Below are 15,502 nucleotides of genomic sequence, written 5' to 3'. Positions count from 1 at the left end.
AAGATTCGGACGGGAGTGGCAGAATGGACGTGACACCATCGATGACACTTGTAAGACCATTAGTTAGGCCACCAAGACCAAGCAGGCCTCCATCATTCTGTGGAGCGGTTGTTGCGCTCACAGAGGCCGACGCTGAGTTCTGCGTCGAGGTTGTTCCTCCGCCGCTGTGAAAATAGCAATTCAGTGTGAACGCGCGACATCCAACCAGGGTTCAACATACAGAAGTCCACCTATTACTGTAGTCAAGGGGTTGCCAATGAGTGAAGACCATTGATTGTCACAGATAAGACATACCACCGCCGAGGCCCTGCCTCTGAACGATATCGTTAAGATGCAAACCATCCAGGTTGCGAGCATCCATGTCTGAAATCGTTGGTGATACGTTACGGGTAAAGAATGTAGGGAGTTGATCTGTGTTCAAGACACGAATAAAGATTTTGAATCAGTATGGTCAGTAATTCCGAGCCAGCCTCAGATTTGTCGAGGATGAACGGGTGGTCAGAATTCGAAACGGACGGGGTGGAAGTAAAGGAGGGAAAGGAGGCTTAAATAAAGGAGTGTGCAAAGCAACAAAGCCCAGTTGACTTCCCACTCCACCGAATAAAGCACTGAAAATCACAGGAATTGTGAGGAAAATAGTTCGTTTGTTGGCATCGCGACTTAAAATGGCCTTAGCTGTGGAGCGGACGACCGGGTATCATTGTCAAGTCTATTGTCCGCGAGATAAGATAATCGCGTGCATTACACGTGCTAAAACACCCAAGAAATACAGCAAAAACAATTATCGACGAAAACATAACACGCCAGGCTGTAACAAAGAAAACATTCAGCGACTCATACTAGATCGCGTATTCAACCCATAGCTTTCGCCAGCATTCCTCTCCATTATTTCCCGCAACGGCCCAAGCAGCCGTGTAAATGCCGGCGCATCAAGTGCAGCCACTTTTAGCTTGGGCCTCGACAGATCTGCCCTATGTACAGCGCTCACAGTGGCAGCTCGAGGTGCCAGTCGAAGTAAAGATAGTTCTAGAAAATGGGGCGATCAGCAACAGTCAGACGTTGGGCCTGACAACTCACCTCCAAAGTAATCCCCTTTCTTGAGTCTTCCAACTGTAATCTCCCTGAGCTCCCCATCATCTACATGTTGTGTCTTGGTTACGACAGCTTCTCCTTCCTCAACAAAGAAGAACGTATCACCCATTTCTCCTTGACGGACCACAGCATCTCCATCAAGGTACACCTTGCTCACAAGGGCATCAGCAACTTTACTACGCTCCTCGGGCTGAAGGGAAGAAAGCAGGGTAACTGTCGACAGGAAGTGCTCGTACATCGTCCGTCTCCTGTGAGCCGCTTTAAGGATGATCGTGCGGAATGTCATACGATCCAGCGACCAAACAGTCGAGGGTTCTATAGCCAATACAGTGGCAGCTCGAGGATGGCCGTACATCAACGCGAGTTCACCAAACGAGTTCCCAGTTTTGCATTCTGCGACCTTCTTCCCAAATTCAGCGTGATACCCTGGTTGAATGAATTTATCAGAGGCAGAGTTGGACAAGCGCGTATCGGTGACCCGCGTAGGAGGCAGAGGATCAGGGTGGATGTAGCAGTGAAATAGACCAGATTCTACTACATAGAAATACTCCCCCACATCTCCCTGCCGGATGACGACTTCATCTTTGCTAACGTGTCGCTCCTGCATCGCATTCAGTACACCTGTCTCTTGCTCCTCGTCAAGGTCTCGAAAGATAAAGTTGTTAGCGATGGATGCTTTGATGCGGCGCAGCTGGTCTGCTGTTTTGGGATAGACTGGCAACGGGTCGTCATGTCCGCTATCGACTTCAATGGGTTCAGCACTGACGGAGGTGCGCCGTGCAAAAATCATTGATGTCGGTGGGTGCAAATAGTCGCCTGGATTCAATGAAAGTGAAGATGAGATTGTCGGGGTCGAGTTATCATATCTCGAAAATGAGTTGGGATGGTTGGGATCAGTCGTAAGGGGGGAAGTGGGAGGAAGCTCTCTGCCATCGAGGCTGAATGTGGGATGCGGTAATCCATTGCTTGAACCATTGGTATCTAGAGAAAGTAAGGCATTTCCTGGAACATTCAAGGTACCAAAAGGGCTCTGCGATATGGAATTGTGCATAGATGAAGAACGACTTTGCGGGGCAGCCTGCGAGAATGGTGATACTGTACGAGGAACAGATCCTCCTGAGCTGAGAGGCGTATCAAGATATATTTCTGTTGGGAAATCTCGGGAGAAGGAGTGTCCACGCTGAGCGAGAACATCGCGTGTACGCGTCCGCTGTTCCTCGAGCCGCGAATGAAACCAATTCGCACAGAACTGGAGAGCGTCCTTGGGCTGAGCACGTTGGATGTCGCGGGTGAGGTCCGCGACCAGCGAGTCAAAAGTCGACATAAGAGTAGTTACTTCGATAGATGAATAAGTCTTAGAACAATAGAACCTGTGGTTTTGTAAAGCAGAGCCACTCGAGTTTTGGGAGAGAAGTACCAGTAACTAAACTGGACACAAAAGCGCACAGCACAACACGTGCGCGTGCAGCTTTATTTCGTCAATGGCTCTTTCTCAGTCTTTCACCTCCAGCAAGGGCAATAAAGACACAAACAATACTTTGCGGCATCCTGGCTCACACCAAAATATGATCCTGTACTGGAATGGCGCTGGGAAAAGGGAACATATGCATTAAACGCATATGCAAGAGATCTAGATTCAGAGCTATGTAGCCTATGACTGAACAAGACACCCAATATCGCGCTCTTCAAACATACAGCTGAATGGTAAAGTACAGAACAAACATTCCAAAACGAGATAAAGGACATGGTCGACGTATATCACATCTGTTGTAGAGGAGAAAAACAAACATGGAAATGAGGACGAGAGACAAACGGAGCACATTGTATGTCCTGCTTTATACATTCGCCTTGCTGTACAAGGCTTTTGCTGCGCGTTGAGTATAACAAAACGAAGAGTCGCAAGAATACAAGGGATTTGAATAAACGATAGGGATGCGAAGGACCAAGAGATATCATCGGCCATGTGCATATTGCGGGGGCGCATACTGGACACCCCCATAGCCAGCCGCTTGCGCCTGTGCTTGAGCCTGTGCTTGCGCGTGCGCGTGCGCATGAGCCTGGGCCTGAGCAGCTTGGGCCTGCGCCATAGCCTGTGCCTGAGCAAGTCGCGCTGCATCCTGCTGGGCGTAGATGCCTGACTGTGCGTGCGTATATGCTTGCGATTGGGGTACCTGCTGAGCTTGCTGTTGCTGTTGCTGTTGTGGTTGCGGTTGAGACGGCTGCTGGTGTGCATGTGGATGAGGGAAATTATAGGGCGGGGGAGGCATGGATCCAGGGGGTGGTGTCAGACCATAAGATGGATTAGTGGTGCCAGTGAAATACGGGTGCGAGAGTGCTTCAGTAGCAGTCATACGTTTGCTAGGATCAAATTGAAGAAGGCGCTCCAAAAGGTCGATGGCTATGTACAGGTTCGATAAAAATCATACAATGAATATCGGAAATACTTGCCTTGCGCGGATGCCTTCGGAAGGACTTGTTGGAAAGGAGTTTTGGGGTATCTTGGATACTGTTTCAGCGTGATTTCAGGCTTGACGGTGAATGAGTCATTTATACGTGTTCAGTATAGGATGATTGACGTACTGATTCGGTTGCTATTTTCCTCAAAACCCTATCTTCTGGTGTACCAACAATTCGCATGATATGCAGAAGCTGGTCTTGATTATCGCGACCTCTGAAAAGGGGAACACCCGAAATCATCTCTGCAAAAATGCAACCGCAGGACCAAACATCAATCGAGGTGTTGTACGTCCGAGAACCCAAGAGGACATCGGGAGCGCGATACCATAGGGTGACCACCTATTGTAGACAGGTCAGAAAATTAGGATGATAACAAGTATAGAAGTGCAAACCTCGTTTGAGAAAGTGTTGACAGGTACTCCGAAGGCCCGGGCAAGACCAAAATCACCCAACTTCAGCTCACCCTTTCTATTGATGAGTAAGTTCTGTGGCTTCAGGTCACGATGTAAGACCCGATTCTCGTGACAGAACGAGGTGCCTTTGAGAAGCTGGTACATGAAGCTGCGTACAGTCATGGGATCCAGTGCGCCCCTATCGCCATGTTGATCCATATATTTTTTTAAATCTTGATCACAATACTCGAAAATGAGCACCAATTTTGTCTCAGTGTGGATAACATCGTGAAGGCGAACGATGTTGACATGCTTCAGCTCTTTCATGAGTGAGATCTCACGGATCGCAGTTGATGGGGTGCCCTCTTCAGCATCGAGATGGATCTCTTTCAAAGCGACAATCTCGTTCGTTGTCCGTGAGCGCCCCTGCAAAAGATATATTGTCAGGGCATAAACTGATTCGAGTGTATGGTATTACATGCCTTGTACACCGTGGCATAAGTACCCTCGCCTTGACAGAAAATGCGTCACCATCAACAATGAAAACTTAATAGCACATAGTCACATTCATACCTAACTTCTCTAACTAGTAGCAGTGAGAGATTATGATTGAGGCAGTAGTTTAGTAAGGTAGACCGCTCACCTGAATATAATTCATGTCTGTCTAGTCAAAATATTCTCGGACTTCCAGGTCTCAAAGGCGTCTAATGGTCGTAAGAGGGCGTAGCGAGTTTGTAGTACAAGATTCGAGGGGTTTTTACCAGGTAGTAATACAGCGAGACGCAATTTTACAGCGCAACTTCAAGACCAGTGCAGCCGGATCTGAACTTTGGTTGAAATCCAGATTACCTTATCAAGAGCCGTGGGAATTCAGTGCACGCGACCTGCCAAAGTAATTTTCCTCCAGAAACACGCCAAAGACCAAGGGAGTGGGTAAGGTATTACTTTCACTGTGTATTAAAGCTCTCCAGTTTAATCTGATATTGTAATTCACACAGCGGTAAAATGGCATCTTCACCAGCGCCAGCAAAAAAAGCGCGGACAAAAGCTTCCCGCAAAAAAGTGAATACTCCTCGCACAGATCTTGGCGAGGTAGTTGTAGAAGATGAACCTTCGGCGATTGTGAGTATCATGGTGATCTTTCGCTCCTGGATATCCTCAGTGACCTCGAAAAACTGAACAGGCTGCACAAAGAAATGTTCGCTATGCGGAATCTTCATCACTCGCTGTGCATTCGGGCACAGAACTTGGGCAGGACCAAGCCATGGAGGACCTTGCAGCTCGTGACGTTGACGGGAACTTAGATACAGACTTGGCTGAGCTTAGCTTAGGACAGCGGCTAACCGCATTAAATGGAACGGAGGCTGCCACTCGAATAGCAGAGTCGGACAGCGACGTGGAAGATGATGCAGGAGGTGTATCGCGCCAACCACAAAAACATCAGGAGACACCGAATCTTGTCCCCGCAAATTCATTAACCCGCACCTTGATACAAGCACTGCATTCTTCAGATTCTCGACTCCTGGAAACCTGTTTGGCTCATTCTGACCCAACCCTGATACGAAATACTGTAAGAAGACTCCCATCGCAATTGGCTGTACCACTATTGTCAGTGTGTGTGGAAAGGTTAGGGAGAGGCTCGAGAGCGGCTAATATGAAAGGCGGAGGTGGGGGAGCCAGCTCACAGAGAGGGATGGGTCTGATTACCTGGGTCAAAGCGGTCTTAGTAGTTCACAGCGGGTATCTAATGACGGTATGATTTTCTTTGAGCCATCACGATTAACAAAAGAAATTCTAACAGAAATATTGTGCAGTTGCCCGACCTAGTCGTTCGGCTATCTGGTCTTCATGCTACGCTCACTTCCCGACTAGCTCTGCAAGATAGCTTGCTTGCTTTGAATGGACGGCTTGACATGGTACTTTCACAAATCGAGATGCGATCGTCAACAAGTCCTGCAATTTTGACGTCTAACAAAGACAAGGGTAGTTCTGGCTCACGGACAACAAGATTACCAACACGATACGTAGAGGGTGAGAGTGACAACGAAGAAGAACAGATGGATGCAGAAGTAGCAGTAGAAAGCGGGGAAGATGAAGGTAGCATAGAAGACGTTGAACTTGGCGGAGAGAGTCAGGAAGATGATGATGACGACGACGACGAAGGCGAGAGTGATGAAGAGGATTCGGACGGTGAAGGCCCAATGTTAAATGGATTTATCGACGATGAAGCAGAAGAGTTTGATGATGATGAACAGGATGACGGTGATAGTGAATAGTGCTCGTTTTTGCTCACCAGGCTTATTTTAGCCTGGCGATTCTTCTACAAGATAGACGCTGAATTCCATACGAATGCATGTATTCGCCACAAAAGAAAAGTACAATACGTTCTACATCGGTTATGATTTTTCTCAGTCATCCAAGAACTCTCCACTCCTTGCACGCTGCACATATTCTTTGACCCAGCGCGGTCGACGTGCATGTTGCTCCAGAAGTCGAGCACGCATTTCTGTCTGCCTTAACTCGTTACTATTTGCATCATTCGAACTGGCCTCTCGGGTACCATCTTCTCTATCCCTCGCATCTGACTCCATGGCATTCAGTTCCGTACGTAGTTGTCCCTCTCGCTGTTTCAGTGCTGCTCTCCGCTTATTCCAAACCGCAGGATGTAAAGTTAAGATGAGTAAACTCAAGAAGATAACTAGCTTGCGTAAAAGACCTGGTTCTCGTGGTCCTTGAGCGCCCTGCATAGGCCACAAAGCATGGCTCTCGCTGTGTATATTGGTGAGAGCAAGACTATGGAGAACCCCATCCGCTTGAGTTTCTGTCGGAAGCCGAGGACGATTCTGTGGACCAGGCTGTCCCTGATTTCCGTTAGGACCAGCAGGGGCCTGAGCGCCAGGTTGGCGGCCTTGGCCCTGAGGAGCAAACTGAGCATCGGCAGCACCCCCGTTCTGCTGAGGTGCCTGAGGATTGTTCTCTGCACCTTGATTGAAAGGGCGGACTATAACCACACGAACGTGTGCCCACATTTCGTACATTATCATTGCAATAATGCACATTCCAATTATCGGTTTGCGCGCCGGCGAGATAAAGTAGAGGAGAAGTAGCGTGCGAACAATAACCATCATCAGGGGGGCCAGGAGTGCACGAACCGGGATCTCGTGGACGAGCCGGTCAGCTTCTGCATCCGGCGCGGGCACGTTTTGGGCATTATTTATTTGGGGGATTTGAACGGGAGGAAGGTCGAGCCGCTGAAGAAATTCGTTTGTATGTTGGAGAAATTCCGTCATGTGAGCGGGGGAAGCAACCCGTTCGTAAACTGCATTGGTAGGAATGAATGGCAAGTGGGGAAAATTGAAAGAGAGAAGAGGATAAGTATAAGTGAGTGTCTTTAGGGCATGTGCTTGTCTGGAACTGGGCTTTCCCTCTGGGTTCCGAAGAGTAAGGTAATTCCGACCTCTGATACAAAGTATCAAATCACAATGCTATGATCAGAAAAGTAGAGCACCCACTCTATTGTAACACGCTCATAAGTTAGTCCACCACCTTCACTCTGGTCAACCACAGGGTATTCTTCATCCAGGATGTTTGGCCAGATATATCCGCTATTTTCAAGGCCAAGCTTGACCTGCATTCGAGATGCTTCTAGATGGCTTGGTGGTGGTAAAATAGTGTCGTTCGTTAATATGGATATTGCATTTTGATGCTTGAAAGCAATGAACCCCAGTTGCTGATCGGTAACAGAAGGTTGATGCGATGACTGAGTTGCGTTGGTTTGTTGTGGTCTGCCGAAAGGACTGGCGGGAATTTGAGGAGGTTGAACTGCTTGTGAGGCTGATGCTAATCTGGTAGCGGGAGAGGATGAACGCGGGACCGTTGGAGGAGAAGCGGACCAAGCAGAGTGATGAACCGCTAAATGAACAACACGCTGCTCTTCTGGAGACTACAGTGCACACATGTTGTAAGATATACTTGGAGCCCTTTCTACAGAAAATCTACGCACCTTCCAGATGTCAGAAATCTTCTCCTCATCGTTCAAGTATCGCCCCCTCCAAATGAGTCTCTGGCCCTCTACACGTGGTTGACCGGTGCACCCTGCGAATATTGCCTGCTTGACGTCGAGGACGATGGCTCCAGTGTAGACTTGCACGGTGAAGGAATGAGAATAAGTGGGGAGCTCAACGCGGATAGGAACGAGAGACATGAAAGACAATGACAAGTTGCCTTTGGTCGACGTGGAGGTCACGCTATCACGGCAGGGCAGTGATACCGGACTTTTCCTTGGTATCGGCCACCGGCAACCCGAATATACTGTTAATCGTAGCGGGGCGCCAATCCCCGACTCAGTTATCAAGACAAATTAGTACCAAGAAAAATCATCAAGAAAAAGATACAGTCTATATAGCCCTGGTACTGTAGATTACTAGGTGTCACATTCACAATTCGACACTGGAAATGGCACCAGTTGTTCACACCGACTTTTATATTTCTTTACGACTGTATGTTCCGCACACCAATACTTGCACTACTAGCGGACAACTGAATCTTGTCAATGCAATTCATGTCATTATGGTTTGAGATCACGTGCCCACTTCAATATCATTGTCAGTGCCAGGGGTGCCTGGAGGGCAATGCTATTCAATAGATGAGACATTCATGACTATAGGTCAGATCAAGGTTCACATACAGGGAAACAGACCAATATGTATGGCTGAGACAACAAAAGTGTCTGTTGCACTGCAGGCATTGGCTTATTTAAGCCCAGCCTATATCCTGAAAATATGGGAGTTCTGTGATTGGCGAGAAAAAGCTAAAATTGAATGTTTTCAGGATATAAGCTGGGCTTAAATAAGCCAATGCCCACAGTGTTGTACATGGCCAAGCAAGCACCAAAGGAATTCAGTACAGCAAAAGGGTCAAAATCATCAGATGCAGGAAATACTAGTCTGTAGTTGCACTTCTTGGTGGGAGATTCAGATGTTGGTGTCCCCATCGGATTTGCACTGTCCTTTCCCACAGCAACATAACTAACATCCAAGTGTGACTCTTCCAACTGCTCAATACCTTTTGTTTTTTTGTTTGACAAACAAGCTACTTTGTGCTTGCTGGAGGGTGGCTTGGTAATAGTAGTCCCCGTCACTCTCCTTTCCAACATACTAAATTGGTGTGTCAAAATTAGTATTGCCACAGGTCAGAAAACCCAAGCCTCCAAAATGCCAGAACCCTCAAGTCCGAACTCCCAAATCTTCAGCATCAGTCAAGTCTCTTACTTACAAACCCAGCTTGGAGCTGAGCTTGGATTCACTACCTACTTAGTATATAAACCCATATATCACAGTAGGATAGGACAAGTTGAATCTACTCTTCAATTCCCTGCTATCATCATGAAGGAAGACCTCAGTCCTATCATCTGAGGAGACTATCACATCCATAATCCAATCCCTATCAGACAATTATAGACCAAGAACCTTGAACAATCAATGGTAGCATAACATTAGAGTTGAATTGCGATCATAATGGAAGACCAGATCGTAACAGCTGCAGCTGTTGCACATGCTGGTGCATATACCGGCTGGTCTTGAGGACGCACGTAGTGCGCGCCTCTTGTCTGTCCAACAGTGTCTCACTATTGGAGAAATTGTCGTGCTAGTGCCTATGCCCTACACCAACGCCACTCACGAGTTCTTAGAACTTGTCTTCTCTTCTCATGAGAAAGAGTTGGCGGCAGATGTGGCTCATAAAAAGCTGCAAGCTCTGCGTGATGCAGGAAACTTCCCCTCTTCGCTAGGTAGCTCTAGCCCTGAGATGCCACTTACTCAGTGGTTCTAAGAGGAAAAACGGGAGGAGAGCTCTGCACTTGAGAAGGCGCACCTCGCTTACAAGAAAGAGCAACTGGACCGGGCCATCACCTTAAGTCGTCCAAAGCTTCTATGTACCAAAAATCCCTACTACCACACACCATGTACAACTACATTGTACCTAAGTTCACTATCATCCATGACGAGCAGACAAGGCTATGCCAAATCCCCACTCTGGGAACGGTTGATAGCCATGGTATTGAAGGGCCCTTAAGGGTCGTATCATGGGAGACATCTCCAGGAGTAAAAAGAGAGATAGCTGTGTGCAAACTGGACTGCATTGCATGGGCAATGCGAGCTTATGTATTTGCCGCACGCCAAATATCACAAAGCGGAAGTGAAAGTGCAGAACAAGTGGTCCTTGAAGGCAGACACCAATGTTGCGATGGGAGAAGTGACGGCATCCGGCAGTAAATCCGTGGAGTCCCTCATAGACCGCAAGGTCTCCATGGCCCTCAAGAAAATACTTCCTTTTCTCACACTCTTACAGAAGAACAAGGTTGACTTTGTGAAGAGAGCGGCAAAAAGGAGGAGAGAGTTGACAGACCGATCAGAGGGCGCAAGCAGAAGCAATGAGCCCCCTCCCCCTGCCAAGAAAGGCAAAAAAGGTGGAGAGCCTTACAAGGGGAAGATCAACAGGGTGAAGAAGGATGGGAAGGGCAAAGGGAAAGCCCCCCAAAAATAATTATACATATCTTCAATAGCCGTTATCACAGGACTCTAGTACAAGCTGGTTCGCCCAGTCCTAGAGTATTTTTCTACTATACATGGACACTTTGTGCCGGGACCGTTTTCAATTATATGTGGGATGATGAAAAATTCATTTACAATGATTGCAACACATGGCCAGACTCCTTATTAAGTATCCCAGCCCCAGATGCTGTCGGTATTGTCCTAGACCACGTGCCTATCTCAATTCTTGAGGCAGCCAGATTTTGTGGCCTTATACATTTAGGACCCAATGTTACCGTTCCAACTCATCTTGCTATACACCTAAGTGCGGGAATGAAATACCAATTGATCCAAGAACAAGACACTCGCTTGCTGTTATCTGCTTACAATGACTTAGAAGATCACCTAAGATGGCGGTTCTTTTTCGGATTAGCAGAAGGAGTGAACCCAGATAAAGATACTTATGACCCTGGTAGCTAAAGTTAGAACTACTGCCGAGTTATCATATTATGGCTACATTGAGCGCGGCTTCGGTATCGGAAGAAACATCGTGCAGAACACAATTCTCACCATGCCGGTCAAGACACATGGTGGAGATAGATCCAGAATAACCTTGGATCTGCACATGGCCAAACTCAAATGATTCATGACCAATAATAACTATATGGTCACGATCACAGATAAAAATCTTGGAATAGCCGTCATTAGGAAAAGACTAGTTCATAGAAAGATGTCTGTCACAGTTGTCCGACCCCGTTCAATACGCAGTTGTAAGTCAAAATGAGGCAAACATGATTTTAAACAAACAATGCATACTCTCACAAGAATGCAGCAATATGGCGGGCGCAAGCCCATATGGAAAACAGCTGACACAGTTCTTTATTTCCCAAAAGATGCCGGCAGGTGGCATACATAAGATCCCAGAATTTTATGGCATCCCAAAGATCCATAAAACGCCAACTAAGATGCGGCCGATAATCCCCTACTACAATGCAATTCAGAACCCAGCTGTGAAGTATGTAAGCAAGATGCTTAAACCCGTGATCTCCGGATCAGAAACCATTTTAGTTTCATCTAAACAAATGGCTATAGCACTTGATTGTTTGAACACCAGATGCAGACAAGTATTTTTAGTGACAGGAGATATAGTGGCATACTACCTGTCCATTCCGGTGAAGCGATCTGAAGAGATTGTGTTGTAGTTGCTCTTAGAACACTACTTCCACCGGACAGATCTTGATGTACTCAAATGGACTGAACTTAAAGCTTACCGGCTTTTTGAATGGTGTCTGCAACTGGCCCATTCAGAATTAAGAACACAATTTCAAGGAACAGTTTACCAAGTGCTCAAAGGCCTAGCAATGGGCATTGCAAGTAGCCCCGACGTAGTGAACCTGTTTGGTCACTATTTTGAGACTCGGTCCAAACTCCTGCATGATCCACACATAGTTTTATACAAACGGTTCATAGACGACTTGTTTGTTGTAGTTGAAGCAACATCTGCTTTAGAAGCCCTTCGACTCGTTCAAACTCTAACATTTGAAGATTGTGTGATTGATTGGGAGTACCCTTCTACGTCCCAGGTATTTTTAGATATGCAAATTTACCTGGACTCTATCGGCGGAATCCGATGGAGACCTTACAGGAAGGCGAACCATCATCTCGAACAAATTCCATGGATTTCCCACCACCCCTTAGACATGAAACACGGGGCTGTTCTTGGCAAAATCTCACGGCTGTTACGATACACAATTTTTGGACCTTTAATTTTCATTCTCCTCTTCAACTTTCTTTTGTAGTTTTCACACACTGTGCCATGCAGCACTTTCCATTTTGTTCAAATTCCATCTTCTTGCGCTACACTGCCTTTTTCTTATTTTAGCTACAAATCTCTCACGCAGTGGAGTTGGTCACACGGGCTGCGCCCTCTGACATCATCAGCCACTGCTTTCATCAACTGTACAGTACATAGGTACAAACACTCTGTATTAGTATAAATACCCAATAGATCCAGGAGACTCCTCAGCGAGTCCTCCTGTTGTTTACCCACAACTAACTTGATCCTACCTAAGGGGTAACCACTCCCACTCATTACTCTTTTGCTTGTCTGAGTTGTGCGCCAGAGTACTCTGGGTTGTTACAATGGCTAGCTACCCTCTGTCCTCACAATGATACATTCCTGGAGAGTATGCAAGGACTCTATCAACTATGTGTTGCTCATGGCTACCCTGACGGAGAGTTAAAGAAATGGCTCAATTTGGAAGAATTGAATAAGCGTTGGTTGAACCGGCTTTTGATCCGGGATGACGACAATGCAGCAATGGACCTGCTTATAGTCCTGAAGAACCAACTTAACCCTGTATGGAACTAATTTGACGCTAAAGAATTGCAGGAAGCCATTGTCGGCTATTGGCGTGAATATTGTAGAAAGTTCACGACTGGTGAATGACTCAGTGTTAGTCTGTCCCCGTGCAGAGCAGGTTGAGACCGGCGGGTCAGTGGCTTCGGCCGCTGATCCGATGGACTCCTTGTTTTTGCCTGTGGGCGGACCCCCCCAAGTGGCGTCTGAGCCCCTTGCACTGTCTCCCTCTGACTGTCGGGTCATTGCGGATGTGCGGAAACTCAAATTTGCAAACGATTCTCGTTGGCTCATGTCAAAAAAGGTTACTGACAATCTTTTTAAGCGAGTCAACAAATGGAAATGTGCTGTGTGTAACAACCAAGAGTTAGTTACTCTGGCACACACAAGAACACACTATAAAGGTAGTGAGGAGGGAGTGGTTACCCCTTAAGCTGCAGAGAGTTTGTTGGTATACAACAGGAGGACTCGCTGAGGAGTCTCCTTGATCTATTGGGGTATTTATACTAATACAGAGTGTTTGTACCTATGTACTGTACAGTTGATAAAAGCAGTGGCTGATGATGTCAGAGGGCGCAGCCCGTGTGACCAGCTCCACTGCATGAGAGAGTTTGTGTCTAAAAGAAAAATAAAGGCAGCGCTGCGCGAGAAGGTGGAGTTAGAATGAAAAAGGAAAGTGCTGCATGGCACAGAGTGTGAACTATAGTAAAAAGGGTTAAAGCGGAGAATGAAAATTGAAGGAAAGGTCCGAAAATTGTGTTATTGTAACACTGTGCTTGATTGCGAAAAGCCAGAGCTTAGAGCACCGGTAGACTGGAGCACCTATCAGATAGTGGCACCATTCAAAAGCATGGAGATTAGCTAGGATTGAACTAAGAAGAATATATCCCACATCCGGTATTATCTCCGTGCCCCCCGGTACTGACTTAGTAACTATCTTAGATGTAGAATGCCCGTAGGAACAACCCTGTAAGGGAACAATACTTGTTCTGAATTGGGTGTAGATTCAAAATTCTATCCACAGAATTAGACAATAATGTAAAGGATCCTGAGAGGGACCTTCAAACGGTGTACGCAAAATTAACCCTGAATAAACCTATGATAAAATGTTTATGCATGTGCATATGTGCTTGCAGGTACACAATATTTTTGATGTTTGTAGTTTTGACAATAGCTGAAGAAAACCCACAGATGATCTGCTGCATTTGAAATGTTATATATCCGGACGGAGTTATGCAATCTCACACTAACCTAACCGTACATTATCATGCTAAGTCTATTCTTGGAATAATGACCTGATAAAAGTCTGATTAGAGAACTTAACCAATTCTAACCTTATCTAACCAACCAAATTGTGCAAAGGCTGACGTAAGAACTTGGCCTATTATGGACCAAACCTTTAATGACCCTCTAGGGGGGCCCAACATTATTGGAAGAACTCTATAAATGCCTGTGCACTCTTGAAAGGATGGTGGTGCTAGGCTGCCAAATGACTGAAAGAGTCAACTAGTTTATGTAATGCAAACTCACTATCCTTGCCCAACTTAGTAGGGTAATTGGAATGTTCCCCCGGCCATTGCGTCTGTGGGCTAAGTGTGGAATTGCCCACATTGGTTGCACTTGCGATCGGAGCAAACCTTCTATCCAAAAAGGGACTGCAGGTGTTTGGCGATAAGGCATATGGTATTCATAGTTTTGGATATGTATTTTGATTTTAGTTCAGGGGCGAAGACAATACTGTCCCCCGGCAAATTAAGGACAAGCAAAATCAAGATACCCGAACGGTTATCTACCCCTGGTGCCTACGTAAATCGGACCGGTAGATAAAATAAGATTTAGATCTAATCAGATGACCGCAGATCAAGAATAAGCATTAAAGCATGTCCGGCAAATAAGGCCGAGTACCAATACTTTAGTGCCCGGTAACCCCACACTGTGGCACGTGACCGGATAGGCGTGCACTTATGGAATGTTCGAGAAAGAGTGGCATGTGTTATGACGTGACCTTGAGATATATACGCAATTGGTCCACGCATTATGGCATGGTCATGGTGCCTTCTACTGCGGATGAGTCATTACTTACCTCTAGCCAATAGCATTAACAACGCTTGATTGGTCATGTTTGGAGATAGGTCTTTAGAATTCTATAGTGAGCTTTCAGCTTTGTAATTGATTTACATCATTGCTGGCGAAAGGAATGTATCTTTTCATTTAATCACTCACTTTAAAAAAATTGTACCAATCATACATTACAAAATGGTATTAATTGGCACTGAAGAGACATACGTCAAAATTGGTGTAGGACTTCAACTTTTCGGAGTCCCCAATCTGCCAATACCTCAATGCCTCAAAGCCCAACTAAGTATTTCTTTACTTCCCCCAGGTCAAGGACATGTGACCATAATATAGAGTATTCTTGGAAGAACTATAGATCACAGGGTATAGGGCTAAGGCTATGTTGTCCAAGAAGGAAAGAGAAAAGATAAGATAATAGTACAAGGTTCAAAAGATAAAAGATAAGAGATAAGATGGGAAAGTGTACGTGTGGGAATATGAAGATAGTGGTAGATGGTAACTACTAGACAAAGGAAATATAGTCCAAGTAAAGGAAATGTGAAGGATAGAGTGAGAGTAATTTGAATTGTAACAGCAGCCACAGCAAATGCCGAAAC

General features: G+C 46.1%; 5 protein-coding genes across 5 annotated transcripts; 2 read left to right on the top strand and 3 right to left on the bottom strand.

Annotated features, from left to right (window-relative positions):
• Positions 1 to 23: 23 nt before the first annotated feature.
• On the top strand, positions 24 to 657 carry SERLADRAFT_460830 (uncharacterized protein; the record flags this gene model as incomplete). The annotated part of the gene is made up of 2 exons (XM_007315459.1): positions 24 to 166; positions 289 to 657. The coding sequence occupies 2 exons, from the start codon at positions 24 to 26 to the stop codon at positions 365 to 367; spliced, it is 222 nt and encodes a 73-aa protein (XP_007315521.1).
• A 23-nt stretch (positions 658 to 680) lies between these two features.
• SERLADRAFT_446656 (uncharacterized protein) lies at positions 681 to 2,474 on the bottom strand (the record flags this gene model as incomplete). Its single annotated transcript, XM_007315458.1, has 2 exons — positions 681 to 1,026; positions 1,078 to 2,474. 2 exons carry the CDS (start codon positions 2,414 to 2,416, stop codon positions 827 to 829), a joined length of 1,539 nt encoding a protein of 512 aa, XP_007315520.1.
• Positions 2,475 to 2,594: 120 nt separating this feature from the next.
• SERLADRAFT_446655 (uncharacterized protein) lies at positions 2,595 to 4,738 on the bottom strand (the record flags this gene model as incomplete). The annotated part of the gene is made up of 5 exons (XM_007315457.1): positions 2,595 to 3,490; positions 3,541 to 3,619; positions 3,673 to 3,888; positions 3,942 to 4,367; positions 4,585 to 4,738. The coding sequence occupies 5 exons, from the start codon at positions 4,597 to 4,599 to the stop codon at positions 3,045 to 3,047; spliced, it is 1,182 nt and encodes a 393-aa protein (XP_007315519.1).
• Positions 4,739 to 4,866: 128 nt separating this feature from the next.
• On the bottom strand, positions 4,867 to 8,198 carry SERLADRAFT_460822 (uncharacterized protein; the record flags this gene model as incomplete). The annotated part of the gene is made up of 5 exons (XM_007315456.1): positions 4,867 to 5,063; positions 5,125 to 5,694; positions 5,756 to 7,400; positions 7,454 to 7,884; positions 7,945 to 8,198. The coding sequence occupies 3 exons, from the start codon at positions 8,143 to 8,145 to the stop codon at positions 6,350 to 6,352; spliced, it is 1,683 nt and encodes a 560-aa protein (XP_007315518.1).
• A 1,296-nt stretch (positions 8,199 to 9,494) lies between these two features.
• On the top strand, positions 9,495 to 10,484 carry SERLADRAFT_435202 (uncharacterized protein; the record flags this gene model as incomplete). Its single annotated transcript, XM_007315455.1, has 3 exons — positions 9,495 to 9,729; positions 10,132 to 10,241; positions 10,290 to 10,484. 3 exons carry the CDS (start codon positions 9,495 to 9,497, stop codon positions 10,482 to 10,484), a joined length of 540 nt encoding a protein of 179 aa, XP_007315517.1.
• Positions 10,485 to 15,502: the final 5,018 nt, after the last annotated feature.

Source organism: Serpula lacrymans (genome assembly GCF_000218685.1).
Source record: "Serpula lacrymans var. lacrymans S7.9 unplaced genomic scaffold SERLAscaffold_4, whole genome shotgun sequence".
Classification (NCBI taxonomy): Eukaryota; Fungi; Basidiomycota; class Agaricomycetes; order Boletales; family Serpulaceae; genus Serpula; species Serpula lacrymans.
The sequence above is the reverse complement of the archived record's forward strand: the minus strand, read 5'-3'. Positions and strand labels throughout refer to the sequence as shown.